Source organism: Zophobas morio, unplaced genomic scaffold, assembly GCF_036711695.1.
Source record: "Zophobas morio isolate AGI-343-1 ecotype UQ-CSIRO unplaced genomic scaffold, CSIRO_AGI_Zmor_V1 ptg000021l, whole genome shotgun sequence".
NCBI lineage: Eukaryota > Metazoa > Arthropoda > Insecta > Coleoptera > Tenebrionidae > Zophobas > Zophobas morio.
The window spans coordinates 22,996,054-23,020,550 of record NW_026972126.1 but is presented as its reverse complement, the minus strand read 5'-3'; the positions used below and the strand labels follow the sequence as shown (position 1 = coordinate 23,020,550).

General features: G+C 40.0%; 6 protein-coding genes across 6 annotated transcripts; all 6 read right to left on the bottom strand.

Annotated features, from left to right (window-relative positions):
• Positions 1-676: 676 nt before the first annotated feature.
• On the bottom strand, positions 677-2,096 carry LOC135132444 (zinc finger Y-chromosomal protein-like). The gene is made up of 2 exons (XM_064060536.1): positions 1,980-2,096; positions 677-1,928 (listed from the first exon to the last, which is right to left on the bottom strand). Exon 2 carries the CDS (start codon positions 1,921-1,923, stop codon positions 1,081-1,083), a length of 843 nt encoding a protein of 280 aa, XP_063916606.1. The 5' UTR covers positions 1,924-1,928; positions 1,980-2,096; the 3' UTR covers positions 677-1,080.
• Positions 2,097-5,226: 3,130 nt separating this feature from the next.
• On the bottom strand, positions 5,227-9,670 carry LOC135131913 (GPI inositol-deacylase-like). Its single transcript, XM_064059780.1, has 14 exons — positions 9,383-9,670; positions 9,190-9,337; positions 8,923-9,146; positions 8,489-8,737; positions 8,184-8,357; positions 7,872-8,134; positions 7,408-7,824; positions 7,239-7,355; positions 6,955-7,173; positions 6,725-6,910; positions 6,509-6,671; positions 6,138-6,457; positions 5,983-6,084; positions 5,227-5,937 (listed from the first exon to the last, which is right to left on the bottom strand). The coding sequence occupies exons 1-14, from the start codon at positions 9,521-9,523 to the stop codon at positions 5,721-5,723; spliced, it is 2,940 nt and encodes a 979-aa protein (XP_063915850.1). The 5' UTR covers positions 9,524-9,670; the 3' UTR covers positions 5,227-5,720.
• An 88-nt stretch (positions 9,671-9,758) lies between these two features.
• On the bottom strand, positions 9,759-11,469 carry LOC135131915 (hydroxysteroid dehydrogenase-like protein 2). The gene is made up of 6 exons (XM_064059781.1): positions 11,304-11,469; positions 11,072-11,235; positions 10,813-11,026; positions 10,559-10,764; positions 10,085-10,508; positions 9,759-10,040 (listed from the first exon to the last, which is right to left on the bottom strand). The coding sequence occupies exons 1-6, from the start codon at positions 11,315-11,317 to the stop codon at positions 9,818-9,820; spliced, it is 1,245 nt and encodes a 414-aa protein (XP_063915851.1). The 5' UTR covers positions 11,318-11,469; the 3' UTR covers positions 9,759-9,817.
• Positions 11,470-13,810: 2,341 nt separating this feature from the next.
• On the bottom strand, positions 13,811-15,471 carry LOC135132048 (hydroxysteroid dehydrogenase-like protein 2). Its single transcript, XM_064059969.1, has 6 exons — positions 15,350-15,471; positions 15,117-15,280; positions 14,860-15,073; positions 14,606-14,811; positions 14,135-14,555; positions 13,811-14,088 (listed from the first exon to the last, which is right to left on the bottom strand). Exons 1-6 carry the CDS (start codon positions 15,361-15,363, stop codon positions 13,866-13,868), a joined length of 1,242 nt encoding a protein of 413 aa, XP_063916039.1. The 5' UTR covers positions 15,364-15,471; the 3' UTR covers positions 13,811-13,865.
• A 2,104-nt stretch (positions 15,472-17,575) lies between these two features.
• Positions 17,576-19,247, bottom strand: LOC135132049 (hydroxysteroid dehydrogenase-like protein 2). Its single transcript, XM_064059970.1, has 6 exons — positions 19,114-19,247; positions 18,881-19,044; positions 18,624-18,837; positions 18,370-18,575; positions 17,899-18,319; positions 17,576-17,853 (listed from the first exon to the last, which is right to left on the bottom strand). The coding sequence occupies exons 1-6, from the start codon at positions 19,125-19,127 to the stop codon at positions 17,631-17,633; spliced, it is 1,242 nt and encodes a 413-aa protein (XP_063916040.1). The 5' UTR covers positions 19,128-19,247; the 3' UTR covers positions 17,576-17,630.
• Positions 19,248-21,397: 2,150 nt separating this feature from the next.
• LOC135132050 (hydroxysteroid dehydrogenase-like protein 2) lies at positions 21,398-23,259 on the bottom strand. The gene is made up of 6 exons (XM_064059971.1): positions 22,940-23,259; positions 22,707-22,870; positions 22,447-22,660; positions 22,193-22,398; positions 21,722-22,142; positions 21,398-21,675 (listed from the first exon to the last, which is right to left on the bottom strand). Exons 1-6 carry the CDS (start codon positions 22,951-22,953, stop codon positions 21,621-21,623), a joined length of 1,074 nt encoding a protein of 357 aa, XP_063916041.1. The 5' UTR covers positions 22,954-23,259; the 3' UTR covers positions 21,398-21,620.
• Positions 23,260-24,497: the final 1,238 nt, after the last annotated feature.

Here is a 24,497-nt window from a genome sequence, read left to right as displayed (position 1 = left end):
AACCCAAAAATCGAAAAATTCAAAAATAAACAAACTCGAAAAATTGCCAGTCAAATCGAAAAGTTTCAAAACAAAAATCGAAAAACTAGAAATCTAAAAACTCTAAAAGTAAAAAATTAAAATTTAAAAATCAAAAATGGAACAATTGAAAAATAAAAAAAATTCAAAAACTCGAAAAAATGAAAATTCGAAAAATTGCAAAACAGAAATTGCAAATAGAGAAATTGAATAAACGAAAAATTGTAAAATTGAAAAATTGCGAGATTGTAAAACTGAAAAACTCAAAAATTAAAATTTGAAAAATCAAAAACTGAACAATCAAAAAATTTAAAAACCAAAAAATTGTAACTCTACTACTCTACTCTCTGTAAAAATTAAAAAATTAAAAAATCTAGAAATTGAAAAAGACAAAATAACAAAGGAACAACTGAAGTACTGAAGCATCGAAACACCGATACATTGAAAAAAATTGAGAAGTCGGAAAATTAAAAATCGAGAAAAGAAAACTTGTTCTGAAATTAAAAAATACACAAAAACTCTAAAAAAAATATAAATTAAAAAGTTGAAAAATCGAAAAACTGAAAAATCTAGAAAATGAAAAAGGCAACAAAAAATTGTAAAACCGAAAAACTGTAGTACTGAAATATCGAAACACTCATGAAAAGTCGAAAAACTAAAAATTAAAAATGGAGAAATTAAAAATTGATTGATCGAAAAAATGAAAAATCGATAAATTACAGAAATGAAAAATTACAGAAATAGATAAATTGAGACTGAATAAATTCGACGTGGATGTGCTTTGTGATTAGTCAGTACGGATGCGGAAATTAATGTATGACTTGTTCTCTTGTACAAGTGGTGTACTGCAAGGTTCTGTCTTAGGTCCTTTTATTACTTCCAATGTTTATTAAAGACATTGTTTCTCTCTAAATTGTTTATTGTCCGCTCTTTTATTGTATTATAAATAAAAATCATATAAATATAATCGAAACGAAAATATCAGTCTGTTCTACGTAACAAAGCATAAATAAATCTTTCAAGAAAAGTTCAATTTTCGTCATTCATATTATTCTACGTTTTTTATTTTTGTCTAATTTTATGGCTCCCCATGTGCCTCACCAAATTCCCCTCCCGCTTCGCCCTATACCCGCACTCCCCACACCCCAACCGCCTCGGCCTCTTATGCCTCAGCACCATGTGCCTCCTCAACGCTTGCTTGACCTTGCACTTGAACGCGCAATTCGCACACTGAAACCACTGCACCGCCCCCGGGGGCGGGTGCTGGTTGAGCACGTGCGTCTTCAGGTGATACTTCAACTTGGACTTGTACTCGCACTGGTCACAGTGAAACCCGTACTCCGAACTGTGCTTGCACAGCACGTGCTTCTGGATGCGGTCCTTCTGCGTGGTCCTGTACGGACACTGCTCACATTGAAGCCACTTGTCGCCGTCTTGGGGGTGCATGCAGCGCACATGCGTGCGCAGGTGGTCCTTGCGTTTGGCGCGGTAGACGCACAGTTCACATTGCAACCACTGGATTTGCCTGGCGGGGGTGTGTTTGGCGACGACGTGACGCTGGAGGGTTTGTTTGACGGTGGTTTTGTAGAAGCAGTGCTCACACTCGAACCAGAGTTTGGTGGTTTTCTTTTTATTGCAGTGGGTTTTGTGGTGGAGGAAGATGATGGAGGAGTAGCTGAAGGAGTTGCAGTTTTTGCAGTAGAAGATTCGATGAGGGGGCGAGGAGTGAGTGAGGAGGTTGACGAGGAGGGTGGTTTGGAAGGCGCAGGGGCACTTGTAGGGTTCTAGGGGGGCGGCGCAGGTGGGTTTGGGGGTGGTGCTTTCCATTAGAGGGAGGGATCTGGTTTCGCAGGTGTGGAAGGTTAAGAGAGGTTGAGTGGTTTGGGGAGGAGGGGTTGGGTTCATTGTGGCTGGAAATGAGATTCTGAGGGGTTGTTTGTGGCGAATAATCGAGTACTTACAGAAAAAGTTGGGTTTTTGGTGGTACTTGTCACTTTAGTTCTTGAAGTGGTGGGTACTGCTAAAGCAACAAGTATTAATAAGTAGGTCATGGATCATGTGTTGGGTACGTTCAGTAATATTTATGTTCATTATGACGTTTTAGGTTCAAACTGTGTGATAAACGTGATAATTAAAATCGTTATTAGTTACAACATGTTTGTCAACCATTATAAGAATATAACCTCAATCTTATTTTATATTACAATTACTCCTGTTAAGAAAAATCTTCAATGTGTGTGTCAAAGTAAAGTTATTAGTTTCATTTTGAATTTTGGCGCAAATTTCCTTTTAAACTTACCATTTGCTTAAGAAGTAGCTCTGAAAACAAAAAGTCATAGAAATGACACTCAAAATAGTTGGGAAAAGAAAAAAAATCGAAAATAATGCTGAATAATGTGAAAAGAAGTCTACACATATTAAAACAAAAAGGCAAAATGTCAGCCCGCCCACCCGCCCACTTTCATTTGTAATGATTCTTTTTATTCGCTGTGAACCAAGGAGGCGGAGCTTAACTGCAAAATCGTTGTTTCTTTACAAACAATTAAAAACATGTTTTTGAGAATCGTGTTGTTCAAAGAATACTACGTACATTAAGAAAAAACAAACAAAATATAAACCCCGCCCGCCCACCCCATCCCAATTGTGATGATTTTTTTATTCTTAGAAACTCAAAACACGTTTAGAATGGTAAATTTTTGTAAGGAAATGTGGATTTTGCAATTAGGCTCCACCCCTAGCCCTGCCAACGAATGAAAACTGCATTAATATTTACACAGTTTATAAGACGATACTCAAAAACATATCTTACATGGTAATTTCTTCTAGAAAAATAATAAGAATTTTGCAATTAAATTCCGCTCCTTTGGCTCCTGACGATTAGAAAAAAATCATCACAATTGAGACGGGGCGGGTGGGCGGGGCTTATAATTTCCCTTTTTTCTTAATATCCGTAGTCGTCTTTCCAGAACAAGAAACTTAAAACATGTTTAAAATGGTAAATTCTTGTAGACGAATATGGATCTTGCAATTAAGCCCCACCCCTCGACCTGACAACGAATGAAAAATTCATAACAATTGAGAACTAAGATCGGGGCGGGTATGGGTGGGGCCTAATCTTTAGCTTTATTGTTTTCTTAATGTACAATACATAGTATTCTTTGTACAATACAATACTCAAAAATATGTTTTTGATTTCTTGTAGAAAAATAAGGATTTTGCAGATAATTTCCGCCTTCTAGGCTCACGATGAATAAAAAAATCATCACAATTGAGATAGGGTGGGTGGGCGGGGCTTATATTTTGCCTTTTTTCTTAATATAAGTAGTCGTCTTTTCAGAACAAGAAACTTAAAACATGTTTAAATTGGTAAATTCTTGTAGACAAATATGGATCTTGCAATTAAGCCCCACCCCTCGACGTGACAACGAATGAAAAATTCATAACAATTGAGAACTAAGATCGGGGCTTATATGGGTGGGGCCTAATCTTTAGCTTTATTGTTTTCTTAATGTACAATGCATAGTATTCTTTGAACAACACGATATTCAAAAATTTGTTTTTAATTTCTTATAGAAAAATAAGGATTTTGCAGTTAAGTTCCGCCTTCTTGACCAACGATGAATAAAAAAAATCATCACAATCGGGATGGGGTGGGTGGGCGGGGCTTATATTTTGTTTTTTTTTTTTCTTAATATACACAGCCATCTTTTCACAACAAGAAACTTAGAATATGGTTAAGATGGTACATTTTTGCAAGGAAATATGGATTTTGTAATTATGGGGCGGAGCCTAATTGCAAAACCGATATTTCCTTATACATATTTTCTACTTTAAAGATGTTTTAAATTTTATTAAAAGAAGTTTACACAACTTAATAAACAAATGAAAAGTGTAGCCCCGCCCGCGCACCCTATCTCAATTGATGATTTTTTTTATTCACCGTGAACCAACGGGGCAGAGCTTAACTGCAAAATACTTATTTCCTTCCAAGAAATTAAAAATATGTTTTTGAGTATCGTGTTGTATAAAAATACTATGTACATTAAGAGAAAAAGGCAAAATATAAACCCCGCCCACCCACCCCATCCCGATTGTGATGATTGAGTTTAACGAAATTAGTGAGAATAACGAAACCTCTGCAAGTAACTGTGATACCGTTACCAAAGTAGAATAGAAAAATACAAGTAGAATTAGACTATAAGGACATAATGACTGATGCTAATATTTTATCAAATAATGTACTAAATGAGACTACACACCCAAGTGATAATGATACCGTCTTAAAAGATACTGCAACTCCTGAAATTGTATTAAGTGAGAGTACTGAGACGATAACAAAGGAAAGGACAGTTTTAGAAAATATTGCAAAAATAAATAAGACAAACGAAGAAGAAATTACGGATAATCAGTGTCGACATCTGACAAAGGGGTTTTTCTATCGTCAACCTCTTTCAGCTAGTTCATACTTAACTTTTAATGTCTATGAAAATTGATAATTTTTATGCACTAGGTGCTAAGTTGAAACTCGGTATATGCAATAATGATAAAAATGTATTATTTTTGTGATAATAGTCAAAATAGGTTCGACCTCCAAGTGTTACTGCACACATATAACTTACTCATAATTCTGGGGCGGAGCCTAATTGCAAAATCGATAATACCTTATACAAATTTTCCATTTGTCTACAGATATTACAACAAAAAGGCAAAATGTAAGCCCCGCCCACCCGCCCCATCTCAATTGTGATGACTTTTTTATTCTTAGAAACTTAAAACACGTTTAAAGTGGTAACTTTTTGTAAGGAAATATGGATTTTGCAATTAGGCTCCGCCCCTACGTCCGCCAACAAATTAAAACTTCATTATTATTTAGATCAGGGCGGGTATGGGTGGAGCTTAATCTTCGGCTTTAATTTTTTCTTAATATACATATTACACAGTAATCTTTGAATAACACGATACTCAAAAACATGTCTTACGGGGTAATTTCTTGTAGCGAAATAGTGAGAATTTTGCAGTTAAACTGCGCTCCTTTGGCTCTCAACGATTAAAAAAAAATTCATTACACTTGCGATAGGGTGGGTGGGCGGGGCTTATATTTTGCCTTCTGTATTAATATAGGTACGTAGGATTTTTAGATGACTCTCAAAAATTGAAATTTTCCAGTACATATGTATATAGGGATCATAAAAACCATTTTCAAAGAAGTAGACAGTTACAAAATTATTTTTATTTAGTTTTTTTATTGCTCATCGTGAAACATTCAGTTGTGTTTCAAAAACAATTAAAGCAAAGTGACTGGAAATAACAGCGAACTTACCCTTACCCGGCACAACACAACTACATAGTTTCATTGTAAAAACTAAGAACAACATTAATAACAGAGTCAAAATTTCAACAATCTAACAATCAAACTTAGCACCTGACCACGTCAACCTGCTCCTACACAATCATAACCAACGTCATTTTACATTAAAGTTTAGAACTGCAAAACATTTATTTGTTCAATAAAAAAAAAACTCGATATGTAAATATCAAGAAGTGTTCTACTAGAGATCAAATTTAATACTATCGTCTACGATACAAATAAATATATAAAAAAATCCGTATACATGTAAAAAGATTAGTACGATCAGGCTAGGCTCAATTTTCTAAGCAAAAGCACAGCTTGGCATGACTAGAATCCAAAAAAATCGCTGCTTCTACTCCAGTTTGGCCTTCATCATTTCGTACAAGTTCGGTCGTTCTCGAGCCGCCCCTGCACTCAAAACCCTATTCGGCGCCGCCAACTGCTGCAAAGTCACCACCACCACGGCGGCAGTAAGCGTATAATTTAACCTAAAAATCGAAATCGGCGCATAAATCAGACTCGCCACCGCCAACACGTTAATAAACAGCCCGATCCCCTTGTAGCCCCTCCTGAAACAAACCATCAGTCAAGCGCAACCCAGTTGTCCCACCCACCTTTCGATTTTCGGCCAATCGAACTGCCACAGCGGCAGCGCACAAATGCTCATGATCAAACCTGGCAGGAACGAAGGGTCCGGGTTGAGCGTCGTACTGTACCTGCAAGCTCATTCGTCAGCAGGCGGAGTTTAGGCTAAGCCACACCCACATACTTAAAATTGTGAGCCCACGTCAGCACCGACGGCACGTTGATGATCGTCACCAAACACCATACGAAAAATATGGTCATGTGGAAAAACATGGCGTCGTGAGCTGACGTTTCCGCGTCAGTGTTATTGTTATTATTATTGCTGGGTTCTTTCTTCTCGAGGAGGTCTTCCAAGTCGCTGCTTTCTTCACTCGTGCTTGGTTTTTCTTCTTTCTTGGGTTGTTCTTTTTCCTCTTTTGGTTTGGGCCGTTTGAACTTGTCGCCGATTTTTCGCAGGTAGTACCAGAGTAGTTCTTCGATGTAGTCTTGCGAGTGTTGGGTCAACTTTGGGTTACTATGTAGTGGAGGTTAGTTTGGTTTGGTTTGGTTGCTTACCCGCATGAAATAGAAAACGGTTCCGACGCAGAGGGCTAGACTTCCCGTGGTTGTTAAACTAAGACCGACTAAAACCGCTGCCACTACACAAGGGACTTTGTGTAAAGCGGACATCACGTAGTCCGACCAACTCACCGTGAAACTGACAGTTTTTGCTAAAAATCTGAAGTGCATTTTTGTAGTGGTCTAAGAAGTTGGGATTTGCGCCTCACTTACTTTAGAGCTAACTTATGTACTGTGGTTTCACACACGATCAAAGACACTGACAAGACGATTCCCAAGAGCCACACAATACCAACACTGCAAATGTAAGCCAGTAGTGGCAACAAAAAAAAATCGTTGCCTTCCTGAGACATGACCAGCCTATCAGGAGCCGGGAAATTATTAATGAAGGGCTTAACGCTGCAAACTATGCATTAGATTGGTCAAACAATGGCACAAAGTACCTCAAAAACTTAGAAACTAGTTTTACGGTCGTGAGTATATAGTACGGCTTCACTCCCTCTTTTAGCGCCACGAAAAAGAACGAACAATCCCGATTGTCTTCCATATGTCTCATCTGCGCATTCAACGTCATTAGGACCACCGCTGCTACATTAACGAGCAACAGCGGGGAATAAAGTCGGGCCATTTGTCCCATGATTCCAGGAAACCAAGAACGAATACTAAAAATGATTGCAAATAATACCTTGTCATTGGTCCATATTGTGACCTAACCCCTCCCACTTACCTAACCTTATATCGACAGTTCGGGTCAAGGGTCAGTTCGATCACAGCCGACTGATTTGAGGCCCACTCAGGTCTGGACTCGTATAACCTCACATGAAACGGTCCATCGTCATCATGTCTACAAAAACCCGCTATTTTCGTGGTGAAACCCAAATTTTATAAGTACATACATGAAGAACTTGTGGTGGTTTTGGTGTCCCCATGGTACTTTGAGCGTCGCAGTGGCCTGCCTCATTTCGTACGTACAGTTCATCGATTCGACGAACAGTTGGTACGACTGCATGACCCGGTACAACTGCGGTACTACCAACTCAAAATGAACGGCTTTTTCTGGCGTTTGAGCGACTAGCGTTTGCCGCTTCATCGACAACATGTGCGGTAATTCTACAACTTGTTGACGTTCCGAGGGGTTGTAAATATCGACGTGGAAAATAACAGTTTCGTCAGTTGGTAGTACCCTTAAGACCACGTGAGTCCAATCGGGGTTGGTTTTCATCAAATCGCGCATGTTTACAGTGAGGGCGCGTCTTTTATAGTGGTGCGAGGGTGACAGTTCAGACAAGTGCGACAAATGGGTGAATTCCTCACTGAAATTAGAGCTGTGATTCGATTTTGACTCTTATGGCGACTTTACCAGACTCGGGTCTTGTCATTGGGGATGTGCGCCCCACACACGAAAGCCCAATCAACTGTCTCCAAATTGAGAGCGACTACAGTGGCGGCTTCATGTTGGGGCTGATCCAGCAGCCTCAACATGTAGAATTTGGGGCTACTATTGCGTGGGGGTACGTTTACGACGTATTGTCTACCCAGGGGTTCGATCCAGTCCCCGTGATTGCGAATGTTGGCTTTACTGTTGGGGTAACCGTCACGTAAAAGAGGGTTAAGGCCGTTGTGCTAAAAAACCGACTTTGATTGACTTTTCCCGATTTAAGTACCAACTCACATGAACTAAATGGTGGCGGAACATGTTTTTACGAAATTGGGGATCTGTCGATATTTGTTTAGTTTTTGGATCTACCGAATCAAAGAGGGCTCTGTTTAGCGCCAAAATCAGTTGTTTACACCACGTGATACAAATGTGGTCAGCTGACAACCACGTGCGCGGGATGTGAGTGGTCTGAAATCACACCACCTTGTAACTGTTGCCAACGTTATAAAATGACGTTAGTTTAATAGTTCTTGTTTTCAACAAAGCGGCACATTTCAGTGCCTACGTTGTTAGGTGTAGTTGGCCATGGAAATACTTACTGCAACGTTGATAGCATCAGGATATGTCAAAGAAGTCAGAAACGAAGGCACCAGAAAATCGTCGTTACCCCCTGTAACACTAACAAAAGTTGTATTTGAAGGTTTAGTATCGTTCAAAGCTTTATAAAAATCGTAGATATAAGAGTCCAGGGTCAACGGGATTCTGCGATGGGGGGATGCCAGAGTCAAAACGATGGATATTAAACCTTCAGGGAGGGTCTCGACCAAACGGCGGGCAACGACGCCACCCTTCACAAAATAACAATTATTATTATTATTATTTTACTCTCAAATTGAGAAATCCGGCCAAAAACGAAAAAACAAAGTTACGTCTACTCATGTTAAGATGGCGCCACAATTTTTAAATTTTTTTCAAAGTTTGAAATTTAGTCCGTTTTTGGCCACTTTCGCTACTCTAGCGCTCCGTAACTTACAACAGAGTGGGCATACAATATCACAGACTTCGGTTGGTTCTTGCGCTCTTTGTACAAGTCCAAGATCCTGTAAATCGAGCAATTCGCGTACTCGAATTGGTCCAAAAGCACCGCCCCGTTCAAGCCGCTGAACTCGTTGTTGACGTCGATCCCGAAGTGGTCGAAATGAAACGGCAGTCGGGCGTTTTTGGCCTTCCGGAGCGCGACCGACGCCAGCGACCGGGCTACGATTTGTATTATTTACAATGACGGGGTGTGGGTACGTACCTTGTCGATGCGAGCCCGCGTTTCCGGGGATGAACAGCACGGGGATGCCGGTAAAGTACATGTTTCTGCTGTCGGCGGTCAAGCTGCCCTCGCTGTAGGCGTACAGGCCATACTTCGGGTACTTTTCGTCGATTTCTTGCGCGATTTTCTGCGAATTTGTGTTTGTAAACATAACCTCAAATGTCAAACTTACCACATATTGGGGGTATTCGAACATGTAGGTCATTTCGCACTTGTTCTCGCCATAGTCGTTGAGGAAGGTTAGTAGACCGACGAAGTAGAAGAGTGTTATAATCAGCGAAAATATAATAAAGCCATTTATTACTGATGACATAACTGAGATTTGTGTTTGAAGGTTAGGGACTTTGGGGTTGGGTTGGTAACGCTGGGGTTGCCGAGAAATAATTTTGACGATTAAAAAAACAAAAACAACGAAAACCAAGGGGTTGTTTTGTTTTTTGAATTGGTTTTTATCGAGGATTTGTTATAATTAAGGTCTGTGTTGGGGAAACGTGTCCTAGTGTGGTGACACGTAAGTCAGGTGTCAAGGTTGGCAGCACTAGCACACGTCATAAAATAAATTTTTAATTTTCATTGATTGTAAAAAATATAACGATTATCCCTTATTTTAGAGCTTCGATTTCAGCGACGACATCAACTTGTCCAATTTCATCGCTTTCTGCATGTTTCCGCTGATTTTGAGCTTCCCGGTCATGAAAGCGGACGCCGGCTTCAAGTTTCCGCTGAACATACTGAAGAAGTTTTTAGTATCCATAGTCAGTGTGGCGTCTGGGGGTGAAGGGGCGTCTCCCCGACCACACGCGCCATTCCCGTTCTTCAAATCGACGTACCTGGAAACAACCCTTAAAAAAATTCAAACAAAAACGGATCCTACCATTTCCCAGCTTCCTCTCCTGTAACGACGAACTGGAAGACCGCCTGAGTTTTTTGAACAGTGTCTGGAGACAAGTTCTTTTCGATGGCTTTGAATACTTGGACGATTTTGCCGTCGCCTTGTACTTTTGGAGTGGCCAAACTTGGTCTATCGCTGGGGCGGCTATCAGACAGTTCAGACATATTCTCGTCAACAAAGAAGTCCGGCATTAGTTGGTCCTTGTAAGCGGGGTCACAGCAATATTGGTCCAAATCTGTAACGCCCTGATTTTTCAGGACCTGCTCATCAATAAAAAAGTTCCCTGTGGTGGTTTTGGGGTCTGAAGTTAAGATGGCGTAGGCTGCGTCGGCCATTATTTCTGGTTTGCGATTGTACTTGGCGGACTCGGAACCCGTGAGCATTTCCATCGCAGCCGTGTAGATACCTGGAGTAAACAAGGTTCTATATTTTTTTTTTTTTAGTTTGACAGTTTACCTGTTTTTGGCCATAAGGCGTTCACTCCAATGTTATCCGCCCGGAATTCCTCATGCATCCCTAACACACACATGGACATGCCATATTTCGCCATAGTGTACGCCACATGGTCCTTGAACCATACGGGTTTCATGCTCAGCGGCGGCGACAGGTTCAAAATATGGGCGTGCGAGCTTTTTTGCAAATATGGGTAACATTCTTTCGACCTGCGTTTTCATTATTAAAATCGCGAATCATGACTGAGCCAAACTTACACTAGAAACGTGCCCCTGGTGTTGATATTGTGCATCAAATCGTATCTTTTCATATCAGTCGCCGGCGTCGGCGTGAGAGAAATCGCAGAGGCATTATTCACAACAATGTCAATCCCCCCGAATTTTTGGACAGCTTCCTGAACGGCCTTCCGGACTTGCTGCTCGTCTCTGACGTCGACGATGCACGGCAGGCCTTTGCCCCCGGCAGCTTCAACTGAACAACACAGGCGATTATTTTTCAATTAAGGTCGCGTTTTACCTTCTTCGCAAGTCGTGTAAATGGTTCCGGCGAGTTTGGGGTGGGGGTCGGCCGTTTTGGCCGCCACTACGACGTTGGCACCGTCTTTGGCTACTTTGAGGGCTATGGCCTTGCCTATGCCTCGACTGGCCCCAGTTATGAAAACTGTGCGTCCAGCTAATTTACTGCAGTTGAATGAGTTAGAATAAATTTGTGGGTCATGGAAATGGGTTAAGAGAAGTGGAGTTCTTACCCAGTGTTCATCATTTTGTGGAAAGAGTCGAGTTATTGCACTTAAGAACTGCAAGTAATGAAGTTGTGGGGCTTATATAGATAAAAATAACAACAAATTATTACAAATCAAAGTTCAAAATGTTTGAGTGACACCACACTGAACTGTCACCTGTCGGTGTCATGCGCAACTGGAACTACGAGGTAAAAGAACTACTGGCTTAGAGGGGTTGTAGAATTTTTTTAAATCAAGTAATAACACTGTTACGAGTTCTACACATTCACATTTAGAGAACACTTCTCCAGGGTTAACATTAAAATTTTTATTTAATTATTTTGTTGTAGGTTTTTTGTGTAAGAACGTTGAGCCTACTCTAAATTTAATTTTGCCCCACAACCTTTGTACTTTAGCACTTTTATCAACAGTGACTTTACACAAAATAAAACTAATAAAAACAGTTTTGTTCACGTTGCGTATTTACAATTATTTAATCACACAATCGCCTAGAATGCGTGATTAGGGCATTTTCGTTACGATCCACGGGACTTGCCCAGTTTTCTTAAAGCAATGTTAATTATACACCAATTTACCCAAAATGGGCAAAATCGGATTCGTCAAAACCTTGTCAGTAAAACAGTCCGTGAATGTTCATACAGAAATTCTTGATAGTTACATATGTAGTTCGATAATCTGGAAATATCTAGGTTGGCACACCTGTTACGCTGTGAGTTGGTACTCTCTGGTAGGAGGGAATTTGCGACGCCTTTGACCACAGATTAAGCGCCTGAAAAATGTGAAGGTAGCGTGATGAGATAAAACCAGAAATACTGAAAAAGATGGAGAAAGAGAGCGAAGTGGTATTAAGAAAAATACTGAACAAAGTATGGGAAGCCAAAAAAACAAAAAATAAATCGTTAAACATATGCAACCATGTACACGTTTAGTTCTTTTCTGGTAGTTGGTAGTTCTGCTAGAGAATTTTTAGGTAGAGGGTCGGTAGTGAAGTTTACTTGTTTAGTAGAGGGTAGGTGGCGTGTCACTGTTGTTTTGGTAGTTAACGGCAATTAATCGAAATGACGACGTCACAGTTTCCCCAACACGCGTAGCTAATTCTTGCTGTTTTTCCAAGCAGAAATATGCGAATTTTGGACCGACGCCAACATGTGGTGTAAATTTGTTTTATTGTTTGTAAATTCACAGTTCATGTTAGGTTTTTAATCGTTAACTAGTTCTAACACAATTTAACGGTCCTGAGATAGTTCAGATCGAGCACTTGCTAGGAGATGTCAAGAGATTCACTTAGTCAGGTATCATCCTTTGTTTATCAAGTTATAAATAAGATTTCTGGATGCTTATACTCAAGTGTTACATGATAACTATCCTTAGTTCCTCACACTAGATTACTAGTAGCTCGTTTACGTCAGTTAAATTAACCTTACGTTGTCCAACTCTGGGAAAAAGACCGTGAAATTTTTCCCCTTAGGCAATTATCTTCATATCGTCATCACAGCACCGAGACATATTTTCTCGCGACGTTGAAAATTACACCACCAAGAAGCAGAATGTAAATCCTTTGTTTGAATCGTTGATAAAGTGTGGCATAATTTAACATCAGGTAAATTCTTTGTTCTGGCAGCGGCCATATTGAAACAGTATTTTCAAACCGAGCACATGTTTGAACAGTAAAATCTCGTTGAATAAATTAACAACATGTGGGACGTGCATTTTATTCCTTGAATTTAGACCATTATTTGTACATCGCCACAGGATTGCCTACTATTTTTTTTGTGTTTGTTTGGGGGAATGTAAAACGATGGCCCACAATGCAGCTGAATAACTTCACTTTTAAAAATTAACCAATAACACGAATAGACATAGATACATAGAATAATTAGCTTCATGTAATTTTGTTAGTTTTGCAATTTCTCACCTCATACATTTTTTTTTCTATCTCAAAATTTTAACTTCAGCAATTTTCATTGTTGTATAATTTAAATCGAACGTAAATTTTTATTCTCTGCAGTTTCTAACCTCACGTAATTTTTTTGTCTAGACACGTTTTATTTCACACCAGTTGTTTTTTTTTGTTTTATAAATTTTTGCTAGTATTTGTTTTCCATGTAATTATTTTGTTGATTAATGTTTCCATCATATAAATTGTCTGATGTCCAATTTTAATCTCAAATAAGAATTCTTTGCTGTTTAAAAGTTCACAAGAATGCATGCCTTACTTCTTTTTGAAACTTTTACACTTGTTCAGTTGTAGTTAAACATCAGAGTTCTAGAAATTGAACATTTAACTAGAATTGGGGTAAATAATGCAGGAACAAGTGGCGAAAGCGGAGTGCGCGGTTCCATGTCGAGCTGGCGGTCGCGCCATCTGCACAAAAGATGCAGGCCTTGAATAGAAGTCAATACAGCGGTCGGGATAACGTGACGCTGTCAGCTTACTTGTAGCCGTGATTTCCAACGGAACAGGACTTAAGGGGTGGTATTTGTTACAAGATTGGTAGCCCTACTAAACGGAATAAAATAAATGTTTTATTTTTAATGCTTGTACAAAAATTATAATTATTTCTTATTTTAGAGCTTCGCTTTCAACGACGACATCAGTGCATCCAATTTCATCGCTTTCTGCATATTTCCGCTGATTTTCAGCTTCCCGGTCATGAAAGCGGACGCCGGCTTCAAGCTTCCATTCAATATACTGAAGAAGCTTTTAGTATCCGTAGTCAGTGTAGCGTCTGGGGGTGAAGGGGCGTCTCCCCGCCCACAGGCGCCCTTCCCGTTCTTCAAATCGACGAACCTGGAAACAACTCTTAAAAAAATACATACAAAAGAAGGGCCCCCACCATTTCCCAGCTTCCTCTCCTGTAACGACGAACTGGAAGACCGCCTGAGTTTTCTGGACAGCCTCTGCAGACAAGTTCTGTTCTATTACTTTAAAAACTTTAACGATTCTGCCGTCGCCTTGTAGTTTTGGAGTGGCCAAACTCGGTCTATCGCTGGAGCGGTTTTCAATTTCGGAGATATTCTCGTCGACGAAGCGGTCGGGTATTAGTTGGTCTTTGTAGGCAGGGTCAATACAGTACTGATCAAAATCTGTGACACCCTGATCTCTCAGGACCTGCTCGTCGATAAAGAAATTCCCTGTAGTGGTTTTGGGGTCTGAAATTAAGATGGCGTAGGTTGCATCAGCCATTATTTCTGGTTTTCGAGTATACTTGGCGGACTCGGTACCCCTGAGCATTTCCATAGCGGCCGTGTACACCCCTAGAGTGCAAAAATTTCTATTATTTTAAATTTCAAGGTTTAATTAATACCTGTTTTTGGCCATAGCGCGTTCACGCCAATGTTATCCCCCCGGAATTCCTCGTGCATCCCCAGCACACACATGGACATGCCATATTTCGCCATAGTGTAGGCCACATGGTCTTTGAACCATCTGGGCTTCATGCTCAGAGGCGGTGACACGTTCAGTATATGGGCGTGCTCGCTTTTTTGCAAATATGGGTAACATTCTTTCGACCTGCGTTTCCGTTATTAAAATAGAGAATCACGACTGAACCAAACTCACACTAGAAACGTGCCCCTGGTATTGATATTGTACATCAAATCGTATCTTTTCATGTCAGTAGCCGGCGTCGCCGTGAGAGAAATCGCAGAGGCATTGTTAACAACAATGTCAATGCCCCCGAATTTTTGGACTGCTTCCTGAACGGCCTTCCGGACTTGCTGCTCGTCTCTGACGTCGACGATACAAGGCAGGCTTTTGCCCCCCGCAGCTTCAACTGAACAACACAGGCGATTATTTTTTTTAAGGTTGCGTTTTACCTTCTTCGTAGGTTGTGTAAATGGTTCCGGCGAGCTTGGGGTGGGGTTCGGCCGTTTTGGCTGCCACTACGACGTTGGCACCGTCTTTGGCTACTTTGAGGGCTATGGCTTTGCCTATGCCTCGACTGGCCCCAGTTATAAAAACGGTAAGTCCGGATAATTTTCTGCAGTTGAATGAATTAGAATAAATTTGTGGGTCAGAGGAAATGGGTTAAGAGAAATTGCGTTCTTACCCAGTATTGATCATTTTGTTGGAGGCAGTGGAGTTATTGCACTTAAGAACTACAAGTAATGAGATTGTACTTTGTACTTTAGCACCTTATCAACAATAACTTAAGTCAAAATAAAACGAATAAAAACATTTTTGTTTACAGTACGTATTTATATTTGTTTAATCACACTACTATCTCTTAGATTAGAATGCGTGATTAGGGCATTTTCGTTACGATCCACTGAAGTTACCCCGTTTTCTTAAACTAATAATATTCGTACGCCAATTTACCCAAAACTGGCAGAATCGGACTCGCCAAAACCTTGTCAGTAAGTCGAGAATGTAAACTAAATTTTCCGTGGAAGATCCACAATGTTCATACAGAAATTCTTGATAGTTCGATAATCTGGGAATTATATAGGTTGGCACACCTGTTACTTTGTGAGTTGATACTCACTGGTAGGAGGGAATTTGCGAAGCCTTTGACAGCCTGAAAAATGAGAAGGTGGCGGGAATTGACGAGATAAAACCAGAAATATTGAAAATGATGGAGAAAGAAGGTGAAGTGTTATTAAAAAAAAATCTGAACAAAGTATGGGAAGCCAAAAAAAAAACAAAAAAATTGGAAACAGCAATAAATCGTTAAACGCAGGCACCCATGTACACGTTTAGTTCTTTTCTGGTAGTTGGTAGTTCTGTTAGGGAATTTTTAAGTACAGGGTCGGTAGCGAAGTTTACTTGTTTGCTAGAGGGTAGGTGGCATGTCACTGTTGTTTTGGTTTGGTGAGTGGAAGCATGCGGTAAGGAAGCTAGATTAAGTTTAGTTGGTTTGGTAGTTAACGACAATTAATCGAAACAACGACGCCACAGTTTCCCCAACACGCGTAGCTAATTCTTGCTGTTTTTCCAAGCAGAAATATGCGAATTTTGGACTGACGCCAACACGTGGTGTAAATTTGTTTTATTGTTTGTAAATTCACAGTTCATGTTAGGTTTTTAATCGTTAACTAGTTCTAACACAATTTAACGGTCCTGAGATAGTTCAGATCGAGCACTTGCTAGGAGATGTCAAGAGATTCACTTAGTCAGGTATCATCCTTTGTTTATCAAGTTATAAATAAGATTTCTGGATGCTTATACTCAAGTGTTACTTGATAACTATTCTTAGTTCCTCACACTAGAGTACTAGTAGCTCGTTTACGTCAGTTAAATTAACCTTACGTTGTCCAACTCTGGGAAAAAGACCGTGAAATTTTTCCCCTTAGGCAGTTATCATCATATCACCGAGACATATTTTCTCGCGACGTTGAAAATTACACCACCAAGAAGCAGAATGTAAATCCTTTGTTTGAATCGTTGATAAAGTGTGGCATAATTTAACATCAGGTAAATTCTTTGTTCCGGCAGCGGCCATGTTGAAAGAGTATTTTCAAACCGAACACATGTTTGAACAGTAAAATCTCGTTGAATAAATTAACAACATGTGGGACGTGCATTTTATTCCTTGAATTTAGACCATTATTTGTACATCGCCACAGGATTGCCTACTATTTTTTTTGTGTTTGTTTGGGGGAATGTAAAACGATGGCCCACAATGCAGCTGAATAACTTCACTTTTAAAAATTAACCAATAACACGAATAGACCTAGATACATAGAATAATTAGCCTCATGTAATTTTGTTAGCTTTGCAATTTCTCACCTCATACATTTTTTTTCAATCTCACAATTTTAACTTCAGTAATTTTCTTTGTTGTATAATTTAAACCGAACCTAAATTTTCATGCTCTGCAGTTTCTAACCTCACGTAATTTTTTTATCTGCACACGTTTTATTTCACACCAGATTGTTTTTGTGTTTTATAAATTTTTGCTAGTCTTTTTTTTCCATGTAATTATTTTGTTGATTAATGTTTCCATCATTTAAATTGTCTGATGTGCAATTCACAAGAATGTATGCCTTACTTCTTTTTGAAACTTTTACACTTGTTCAGTTGTAGTTTAGCATCAGAGTTCTAGAAATTGAACATTTAACTGGAATTGCGGTAAATAACGCAGGAACACGTGGCGAAAGCGCATTGTCGAGCTGGCGGTTGCGCCATCTGCACGAAAGATGCAGGCCTTGGATAGAAGTCAGGGGAGCGGTCGGGATAACGTGACGCTGTCACCTTACTTGTAGCCGTGATTTCCAACGGAACAGGACCTAAGGGGTAGTCTTTGTTACAAGATTGGTAGCCCTACTAAACGGAATAAAATAAATGTTTTATTTTTATTACTTATACAAAAATTATAATTATTTCTTATTTTAGAGCTTCGCTTTCAACGACGACATCAGTGTGTCCAAATTCATCGCTTTCTGCATATTCCCGCTGATTTTCAGCTTCCCGGTCATGAAAGCGGACGCCGGCTTCAAGCTTCCAGTGAACATACTGAAGAAGTTATTAGTATCCATAGTCAGTGTAGCGTCGGGGGGTGAAGGGGCATCTCCCCGCCCACAGGCGCCCTTCCCGTTCTTCAAATCGACGAACCTAGAAACAACCCTTAAAAAAAATACATACAAAAAAGGATCGTACCATTTCCCATCTTCGTCTCCTATAACGACGAACTGGAAGACCGCCTGAGTTTTCTGGACAGCCTCTGCAGACAAGTTCTGTTCTATGGCTTTAAAAACGTTAACGATTCTGCCGTCGCCTTGTATTTTCGGAGTGGCCAAACTTGGTCTATCGCTGGAGCGGTTTTCCATTTCGGAGATATTCTCGTCGACGAAGCCGTCGGGCATTAGTTGGTCTTTGTAGGCAGGGTCAATGCAGTACTGATCAAAATCTGTGACACCCCGATCTCTCAGGACCTGCTCGTCGATAAAGAAATTCCCTGTAGTGGTTTTGGGGTCTGACGTTAAGATGGCGTAGGCTGCATCAGCCATTATTTCTGGTTTTCGATTATACTTAGCGGACTCGGGACCCGTGAGCATTTCCATAGCAGCCGTGTACACCCCTAGAGTACAAAAATTTCCAATATTTTAAATTTCAAGGTTTAAACAACACCTGTTTTTGGCCATAGCGCGTTCACTCCAATGTTATCCCCCCGGAATTCCTCATGCATCCCTAGCACACACATGGACATGCCATATTTCGCCATAGTGTAAGCCACATGGTCTTTGAACCATATGGGTTTCATGCTCAGCGGCGGCGACACGTTCAAAATATGGGCGTGCGCGCTTTTTTGCAAATATGGATAACATTCTTTTGACCTGCGTTTGCGTTATTAAAACAACGAATCACGACTGAACCAAACTCACACTAGAAACGTGCCCCTGGTATTGATATTGTGCATCAAATCGTATCTTTTCATATCAGTAGCCGGCGTCGGCGTGAGAGAAATCGCAGAGGCATTGTTAACAACAATGTCAATACTCCCGAATTTTTGGACGGCTTCTTGAACGGCCTTACGAACTTGGTGTTCGTCTCTGACGTCGACGATGCAAGGCAGGCTTTTGCCCCCGGCAGCTTCAACTGAACAACACAGGCGATTATTTTTTTTAAGGTTGCGTTTTACCTTCTTGGCAGGTTGTGTAAATGGTTCCGGCGAGTTTGGGGTGGGGTTCGGCCGTTTTGGCTGCCTCTACGACGTTGGCACCGTCTTTGGCTACTTTGAGGGCTATGGCTTTGCCTATGCCTCGACTAGCCCCAGTTATAAAAACGGTAAGTCCGGATAATTTTCTGCAGTTGAATGAATTAGAATCAATTTGTGAGTCAGGGGAAATGGGTTAAGAGAAATTGCGTTCTTACCCAGTGTTGATCATTTTGTTGGAGGCAGTGGAGTTATTGCACTTAAGAACTACCAGTAATGCGATTGTACTTTGTACTTTAGCACCTTATCAACAATAACTTAACTCAAAATAAAACGAATAAAAACATTTTGTTTACATTACGTATTTATATTTGTTTAATCACACTACTATCTCTTAGATTAGAATGCGTGATTAGGGCATTTTCGTTACGATCCACTGAAGTTACCCCGTTTTCTTAAACTAATAATATTCGTACGCCAATTTACCCAAAATTGGCAGAATCGGACTCGCCCAAACCTTGTCAGTAAGTCGAGAATGTAAACTAAATTTTCCGTGGAAGATCCACAATGTTCATACAGAAATTCTTGATAGTTCGATAATCTGGAAATATATAGGTTGGCACACCTGTTACTTTGTGAGTTGATACTCACTGGTAGGAGGGAATTTGCGAAGCCTTTGACAGCCTGAAAAATGAGAAGGTGGCGGGAATTGACGAGATAAAACCAGAAATATTGAAAAAGATGTAGAAAGAAGGTGAAGTGTTAAAAAGAAAATCTGAACAAAGTATGGGAAGCCAAAAAAAAACAAAAAAATTGGAAACAGCAATAAATCGTTAAACGCAGGCAACCATGTACACGTTTAATTCTTTTCTGGCAGTTGGTAGTTCTGCTAGGGAATTTTTAGGTAGAAGGTAGGTAGTGAAGTTTACTTGTTTGGTAGAAGGTAGGTGGCGTGTCACTGTTGTTTTGGTTTGGTAAGTGGAAGCATGCGGTAAGGAAGCTAGATTAAGTTTAGTTGGTTTGGTAGTTAACGACAATTAATCGAAACGACGACGCCACAGTTTCCCCAACACGCGTAGCTAATTCTTGCTGTTTTTCCAAGCAGAAATATGCGAATTTTCGACCGACGCCAACACGTGATGTAAATTTGTTTTATTGTTTGTAAATTCACAGTTCATGTTAGGTTTTTAATCGTTAACTAGTTCTAACACAATTTAACGGTTCTGAGATAGTTCAGATCGAACACTTGCTAGGAGATGTCAAGAGATTCACTTAGTCAGGTATCATCCTTTGTTTATCAAGTTATAAATAAGATTTCTGGATGCTTATACTCAAGTGTTACATGATAACTATTCTTAGTTCCTCACACAAGATTACTAGTAGCTCGTTTACGTCAGTTAAATTAACCTAACGTTGTCCAACTCTGGGAAAACGACCGTGAAATTTTTCCCCTTAGGCAATTATCTTCATATCGTCATCACAGCACCGAGACATATTTTCTCGCGACGTTGAAAATTACGCCACCAAGAAGCAGAATGTAAATCCTTTGTTTGAATTGTTGATAAAGTGTGGCATAATTTTACATCAGGTAAATTCTTTGTTCTGGCAGCAGCCATGTTGAAATAGTATTTTCAAACCGAGCACATGTTCGAACAGTAAAATCTCGTTGAACATGTTAACAACATGTGGGACGTGCATTTTATTCCTTGAATTTAGACCATTATTTGTACATCGCCACAGGATTATCTACTTTTTTTTTAGTGTTTGTTTGGGGGAATGTAAAACGATGGCCCACAATGCAGCTGAATAACCTCACTTTTAAAAATTAACCAATAACACGAATAGCCATAGATACATAGAATAATTAGCCTCATGTAATTTTGTTAGCTTTGCAATTTCTCACCTCATACATTTTTTTTTCTATCTCACAATTTTAACTACAGTATTTTTTTTTTGTTGTATAATTTAAATGAGACGTAAATTTTTATGCTCTGCAGTTTCTAATTTCACGTAATTTTTTTGTCTGCACACGTTTTATTTCACACCAGTTGTTTTTTTTTTGTTTTATAAATTTTTGCTAGTCTTTTTTTCCATGTAAATATTTTGTTGATTAATGTTTCCATCATATAAATTGTCTGATGTCCAATTTTAATCTCAAATAAGAATTCTTTGCTGTTTAAAAGTTCACAAGAATGTATGCCTTACTTCTTTTTGAAACTTTTACACTTGTTCAGTTGCAGTTTAATATCAGAGTTCTAGAAATTGAACATTTAACTAGAATTGGGGTAAATAATGCAGGAACAAGTGGCGAAAGCGGAGTGCGCGGTTCCATGTCGAGCTGGCGGTCGCGCCATCTGCACAAAATATGCAGGCCTTGAATAGAAGTCAGGGGAGCGGTCGGGATAACGTGACGCTGTCAGCTTACTTGTAGCCGTGATTTCCAACGGAACAGGACTTAAGGGGTGGTATTTGTTACAAGATTGGTAGCCCTACTAAACGGAATAAAATAAATGTTTTATTTTTAATGCTTGTACAAAAATTATAATTATTTCTTATTTTAGAGCTTCGCTTTCAACGACGGCATCAGTGCATCCAATTTCATCGCTTTCTGCATATTCCCGCTGATTTTCAGCTTCCCGGTCATGAAAGCGAACGCCGGCTTCAAGCTTCCATTCAATATACTGAAGAAGCTTTTAGTATCCGTAGTCAGTGTAGCGTCTGGGGGTCAAGGGGCGTCTCCCCGCCCACAGGCGCCCTTCCCGTTCTTCAAATCGACGAACCTGGAAACAACCCTTAAAAAAATACATACAAAAGAAGGGCCCCCACCATTTCCCAGCTGCCTCTCCTGTAACGACGAACTGGAAGACCGCCTGAGTTTTCTGGACAGCCTGTGCAGACAAGTTCTGTTCTATTACTTTAAAAACGTTAACGATTCTGCCGTCGCCTTGTAGTTTTGGAGTGGCCAAACTCGGTCTATTGCTGGAGTGGTTTTCAATTTCGGAGATATTCTCGTCGACGAAGCGGTCGGGTATTAGTTGGTCTTTGTAGGCAGGGTCAATACAGTACTGATCAAAATCTGTGACACCCTGATCCCTCAGGACCTGCTCGTCGATAAAGAAATTCCCTGTAGTGGTTTTGGGGTCTGAAATTAAGATGGCGTAGGTTGCATCAGCCATTATTTCTGGTTTTCGAGTATACTTGGCGGACTCGGTACCCCTGAGCATTTCCATAGCGGCCGTGTACACCCCTAGAGTGCAAAAATTTCTATTATTTTAAATTTCAAGGTTTAAACAACACCTGTTTTTGGCCATAGCGCGTTCACGCCAATGTTATCCCCCCGGAATTCCTCATGCATTCCCAGCACACACATGGACATGCCATATTTCGCCATAGTGTAGGCCACATGGTCTTTGAACCATCTAGGTTTCATGCTCAGCGGCGGTGACACGTTCAGTATATGGGCGTGCGCGCTTTTTTGCAAATATGGGTAGCATTCTTTCGACCTGCGTTTGCGTTATTAAAACAACGAATCACGACTGAACCAAACTCACACTAGAAACGTGCCCCTGGTATTGATATTGTGCATCAAATCGTATCTTTTCATGTCAGTCGTCGGCGTCGGCGTGAGAGAAATCGCAGAAGCATTGTTAACAACAATATCAATGCCCCCGAATTTTTGGACGGCTTCCTGAACGGCCTTACGGACTTGCTGCTCGTCTCTGACGTCGACGATGCAAGGCAGGCTTTTGCCCCCGGCAGCTTCAACTGAACAACACAGGCGATTATTTTTTTAAGGTTGCATTTTATGTACCTTCTTCGCAGGTTGTGTAAATGGTTCCGGCGAGCTTGGGGTGGGGTTCGGCCGTTTTGGCTGCCACTACGACGTTGGCACCGTCTTTGGCTACTTTGAGGGCTATGGCTTTGCCTATGCCTCGACTGGCCCCAGTTATAAAAACGGTAAATCCGGATAATTTTCTGCAGTTGAATGAATTAGAAAAAATTTGTGGGTCAGAGGAAATGGGTTAAGAGAAATTGCGTTCTTACCCAGTATTGATCATTTTGTTGGAGGCAGTGGAGTTATTGCACTTAAGAACTACAAGTAATGCGATTGTACTTTGTACTTTAGCACCTTATCAACAATAACTTAACTCAAAATAAAACGAATAAAAACATTTTGTTTACATTACGTATTTATATTTGTTTAATCACACTACTATCTCTTAGATTAGAATGCGTGATTAGGGCATTTTCGTTACGATCCACTGAAGTTACCCCGTTTTCTTAAACTAATAATATTCGTACGCCAATTTACCCAAAATTGGCAGAATCGGACTCGCCCAAACCTTGTCAGTAAGTCGAGAATGTAAACTAAATTTTCCGTGGAAGATCCACAATGTTCATACAGAAATTCTTGACAGTTCGATAATCTGGAAATATATAAGTTGGCACACCTGTTACTTTGTGAGTTGATACTCACTGGTAGGAGGGAATTTGCGAAGCCTTTGACAGCCTGAAAAATGAGAAGGTGGCGGGAATTGACGAGATAAAACCAGAAATATTGAAAAAGATGGAGAAAAAAGGTGAAGTGTTATTAAAAAAAATACTGAACAAAGTATGGAAAGCCAAAAAAAAAACAAAAAAATTGGAAACAGCAATAAATCGTTAAACATAGGCAACCATGTACACGTTTAGTTCTTTTCTGGCAGTTGGTAGTTCTGTTAGGGAATTTTTAAGTACAGGGTCGGTAGCGAAGTTTACTTGTTTGCTAGAGGGTAGGTGGAGTGTCACTGTTGTTTTGGTTTGGTGAGTGGAAGCATGCGGTAAGGAAGCTAGATTAAGTTTAGTTGGTTTGGTAGTTAACGACAATTAATCGAAACAACGACGCCACAGTTTCCCCAACACGCGTAGCTAATTCTTACTGTTTTTCCAAGCAGAAATATGCGAATTTTGGACTGACGCCAACATGTGTGGTGTAAATTTGTTTTATTGTTTGTAAATTCACAGTTCATGTTAGGTTTTTAATCGTTAACTAGTTCTAACACAATTTAACGGTCCTGAGATAGTTCAGATCGAGCACTTGCTAGGAGATATCAAGAGATTCACTTAGTCAGGTATCATCCTTTGTTTATCAAGTTATAAATAAGATTTCTGGATGCTTATACTCAAGTGTTACATGATAACTATTCTTAGTTCCTCACACTAGATTACTAGTAGCTCGTTTACGTCAGTTAAATTAACCTAACGTTGTCCAACTCTGGGAAAAAGACCGTGAAATTTTTCCCCTTAGGCAATTATCTTCATATCGTCATCACAGCACCGAGACATATTTTCTCGCGACGTTGAAAATTACGCCACCAAGAAGCAGAATGTAAATCCTTTGTTTGAATCGTTGATAAAGTGTGGCATAATTTAACACCAGGTAAATTCTTTGTTCTGGCAGCGGCCATGCTGAAAGAGTATTTTCAAACCGAGCACAGGTTTGAACAGTAAAATCTCGTTGAATAAATTAACAACATGTGGGACGTGCATTTTATTCCTTGAATTTAGACCATTATTTGTACATCGCCACAGGATTGCCTACTATTTTTTTTGTGTTTGTTTG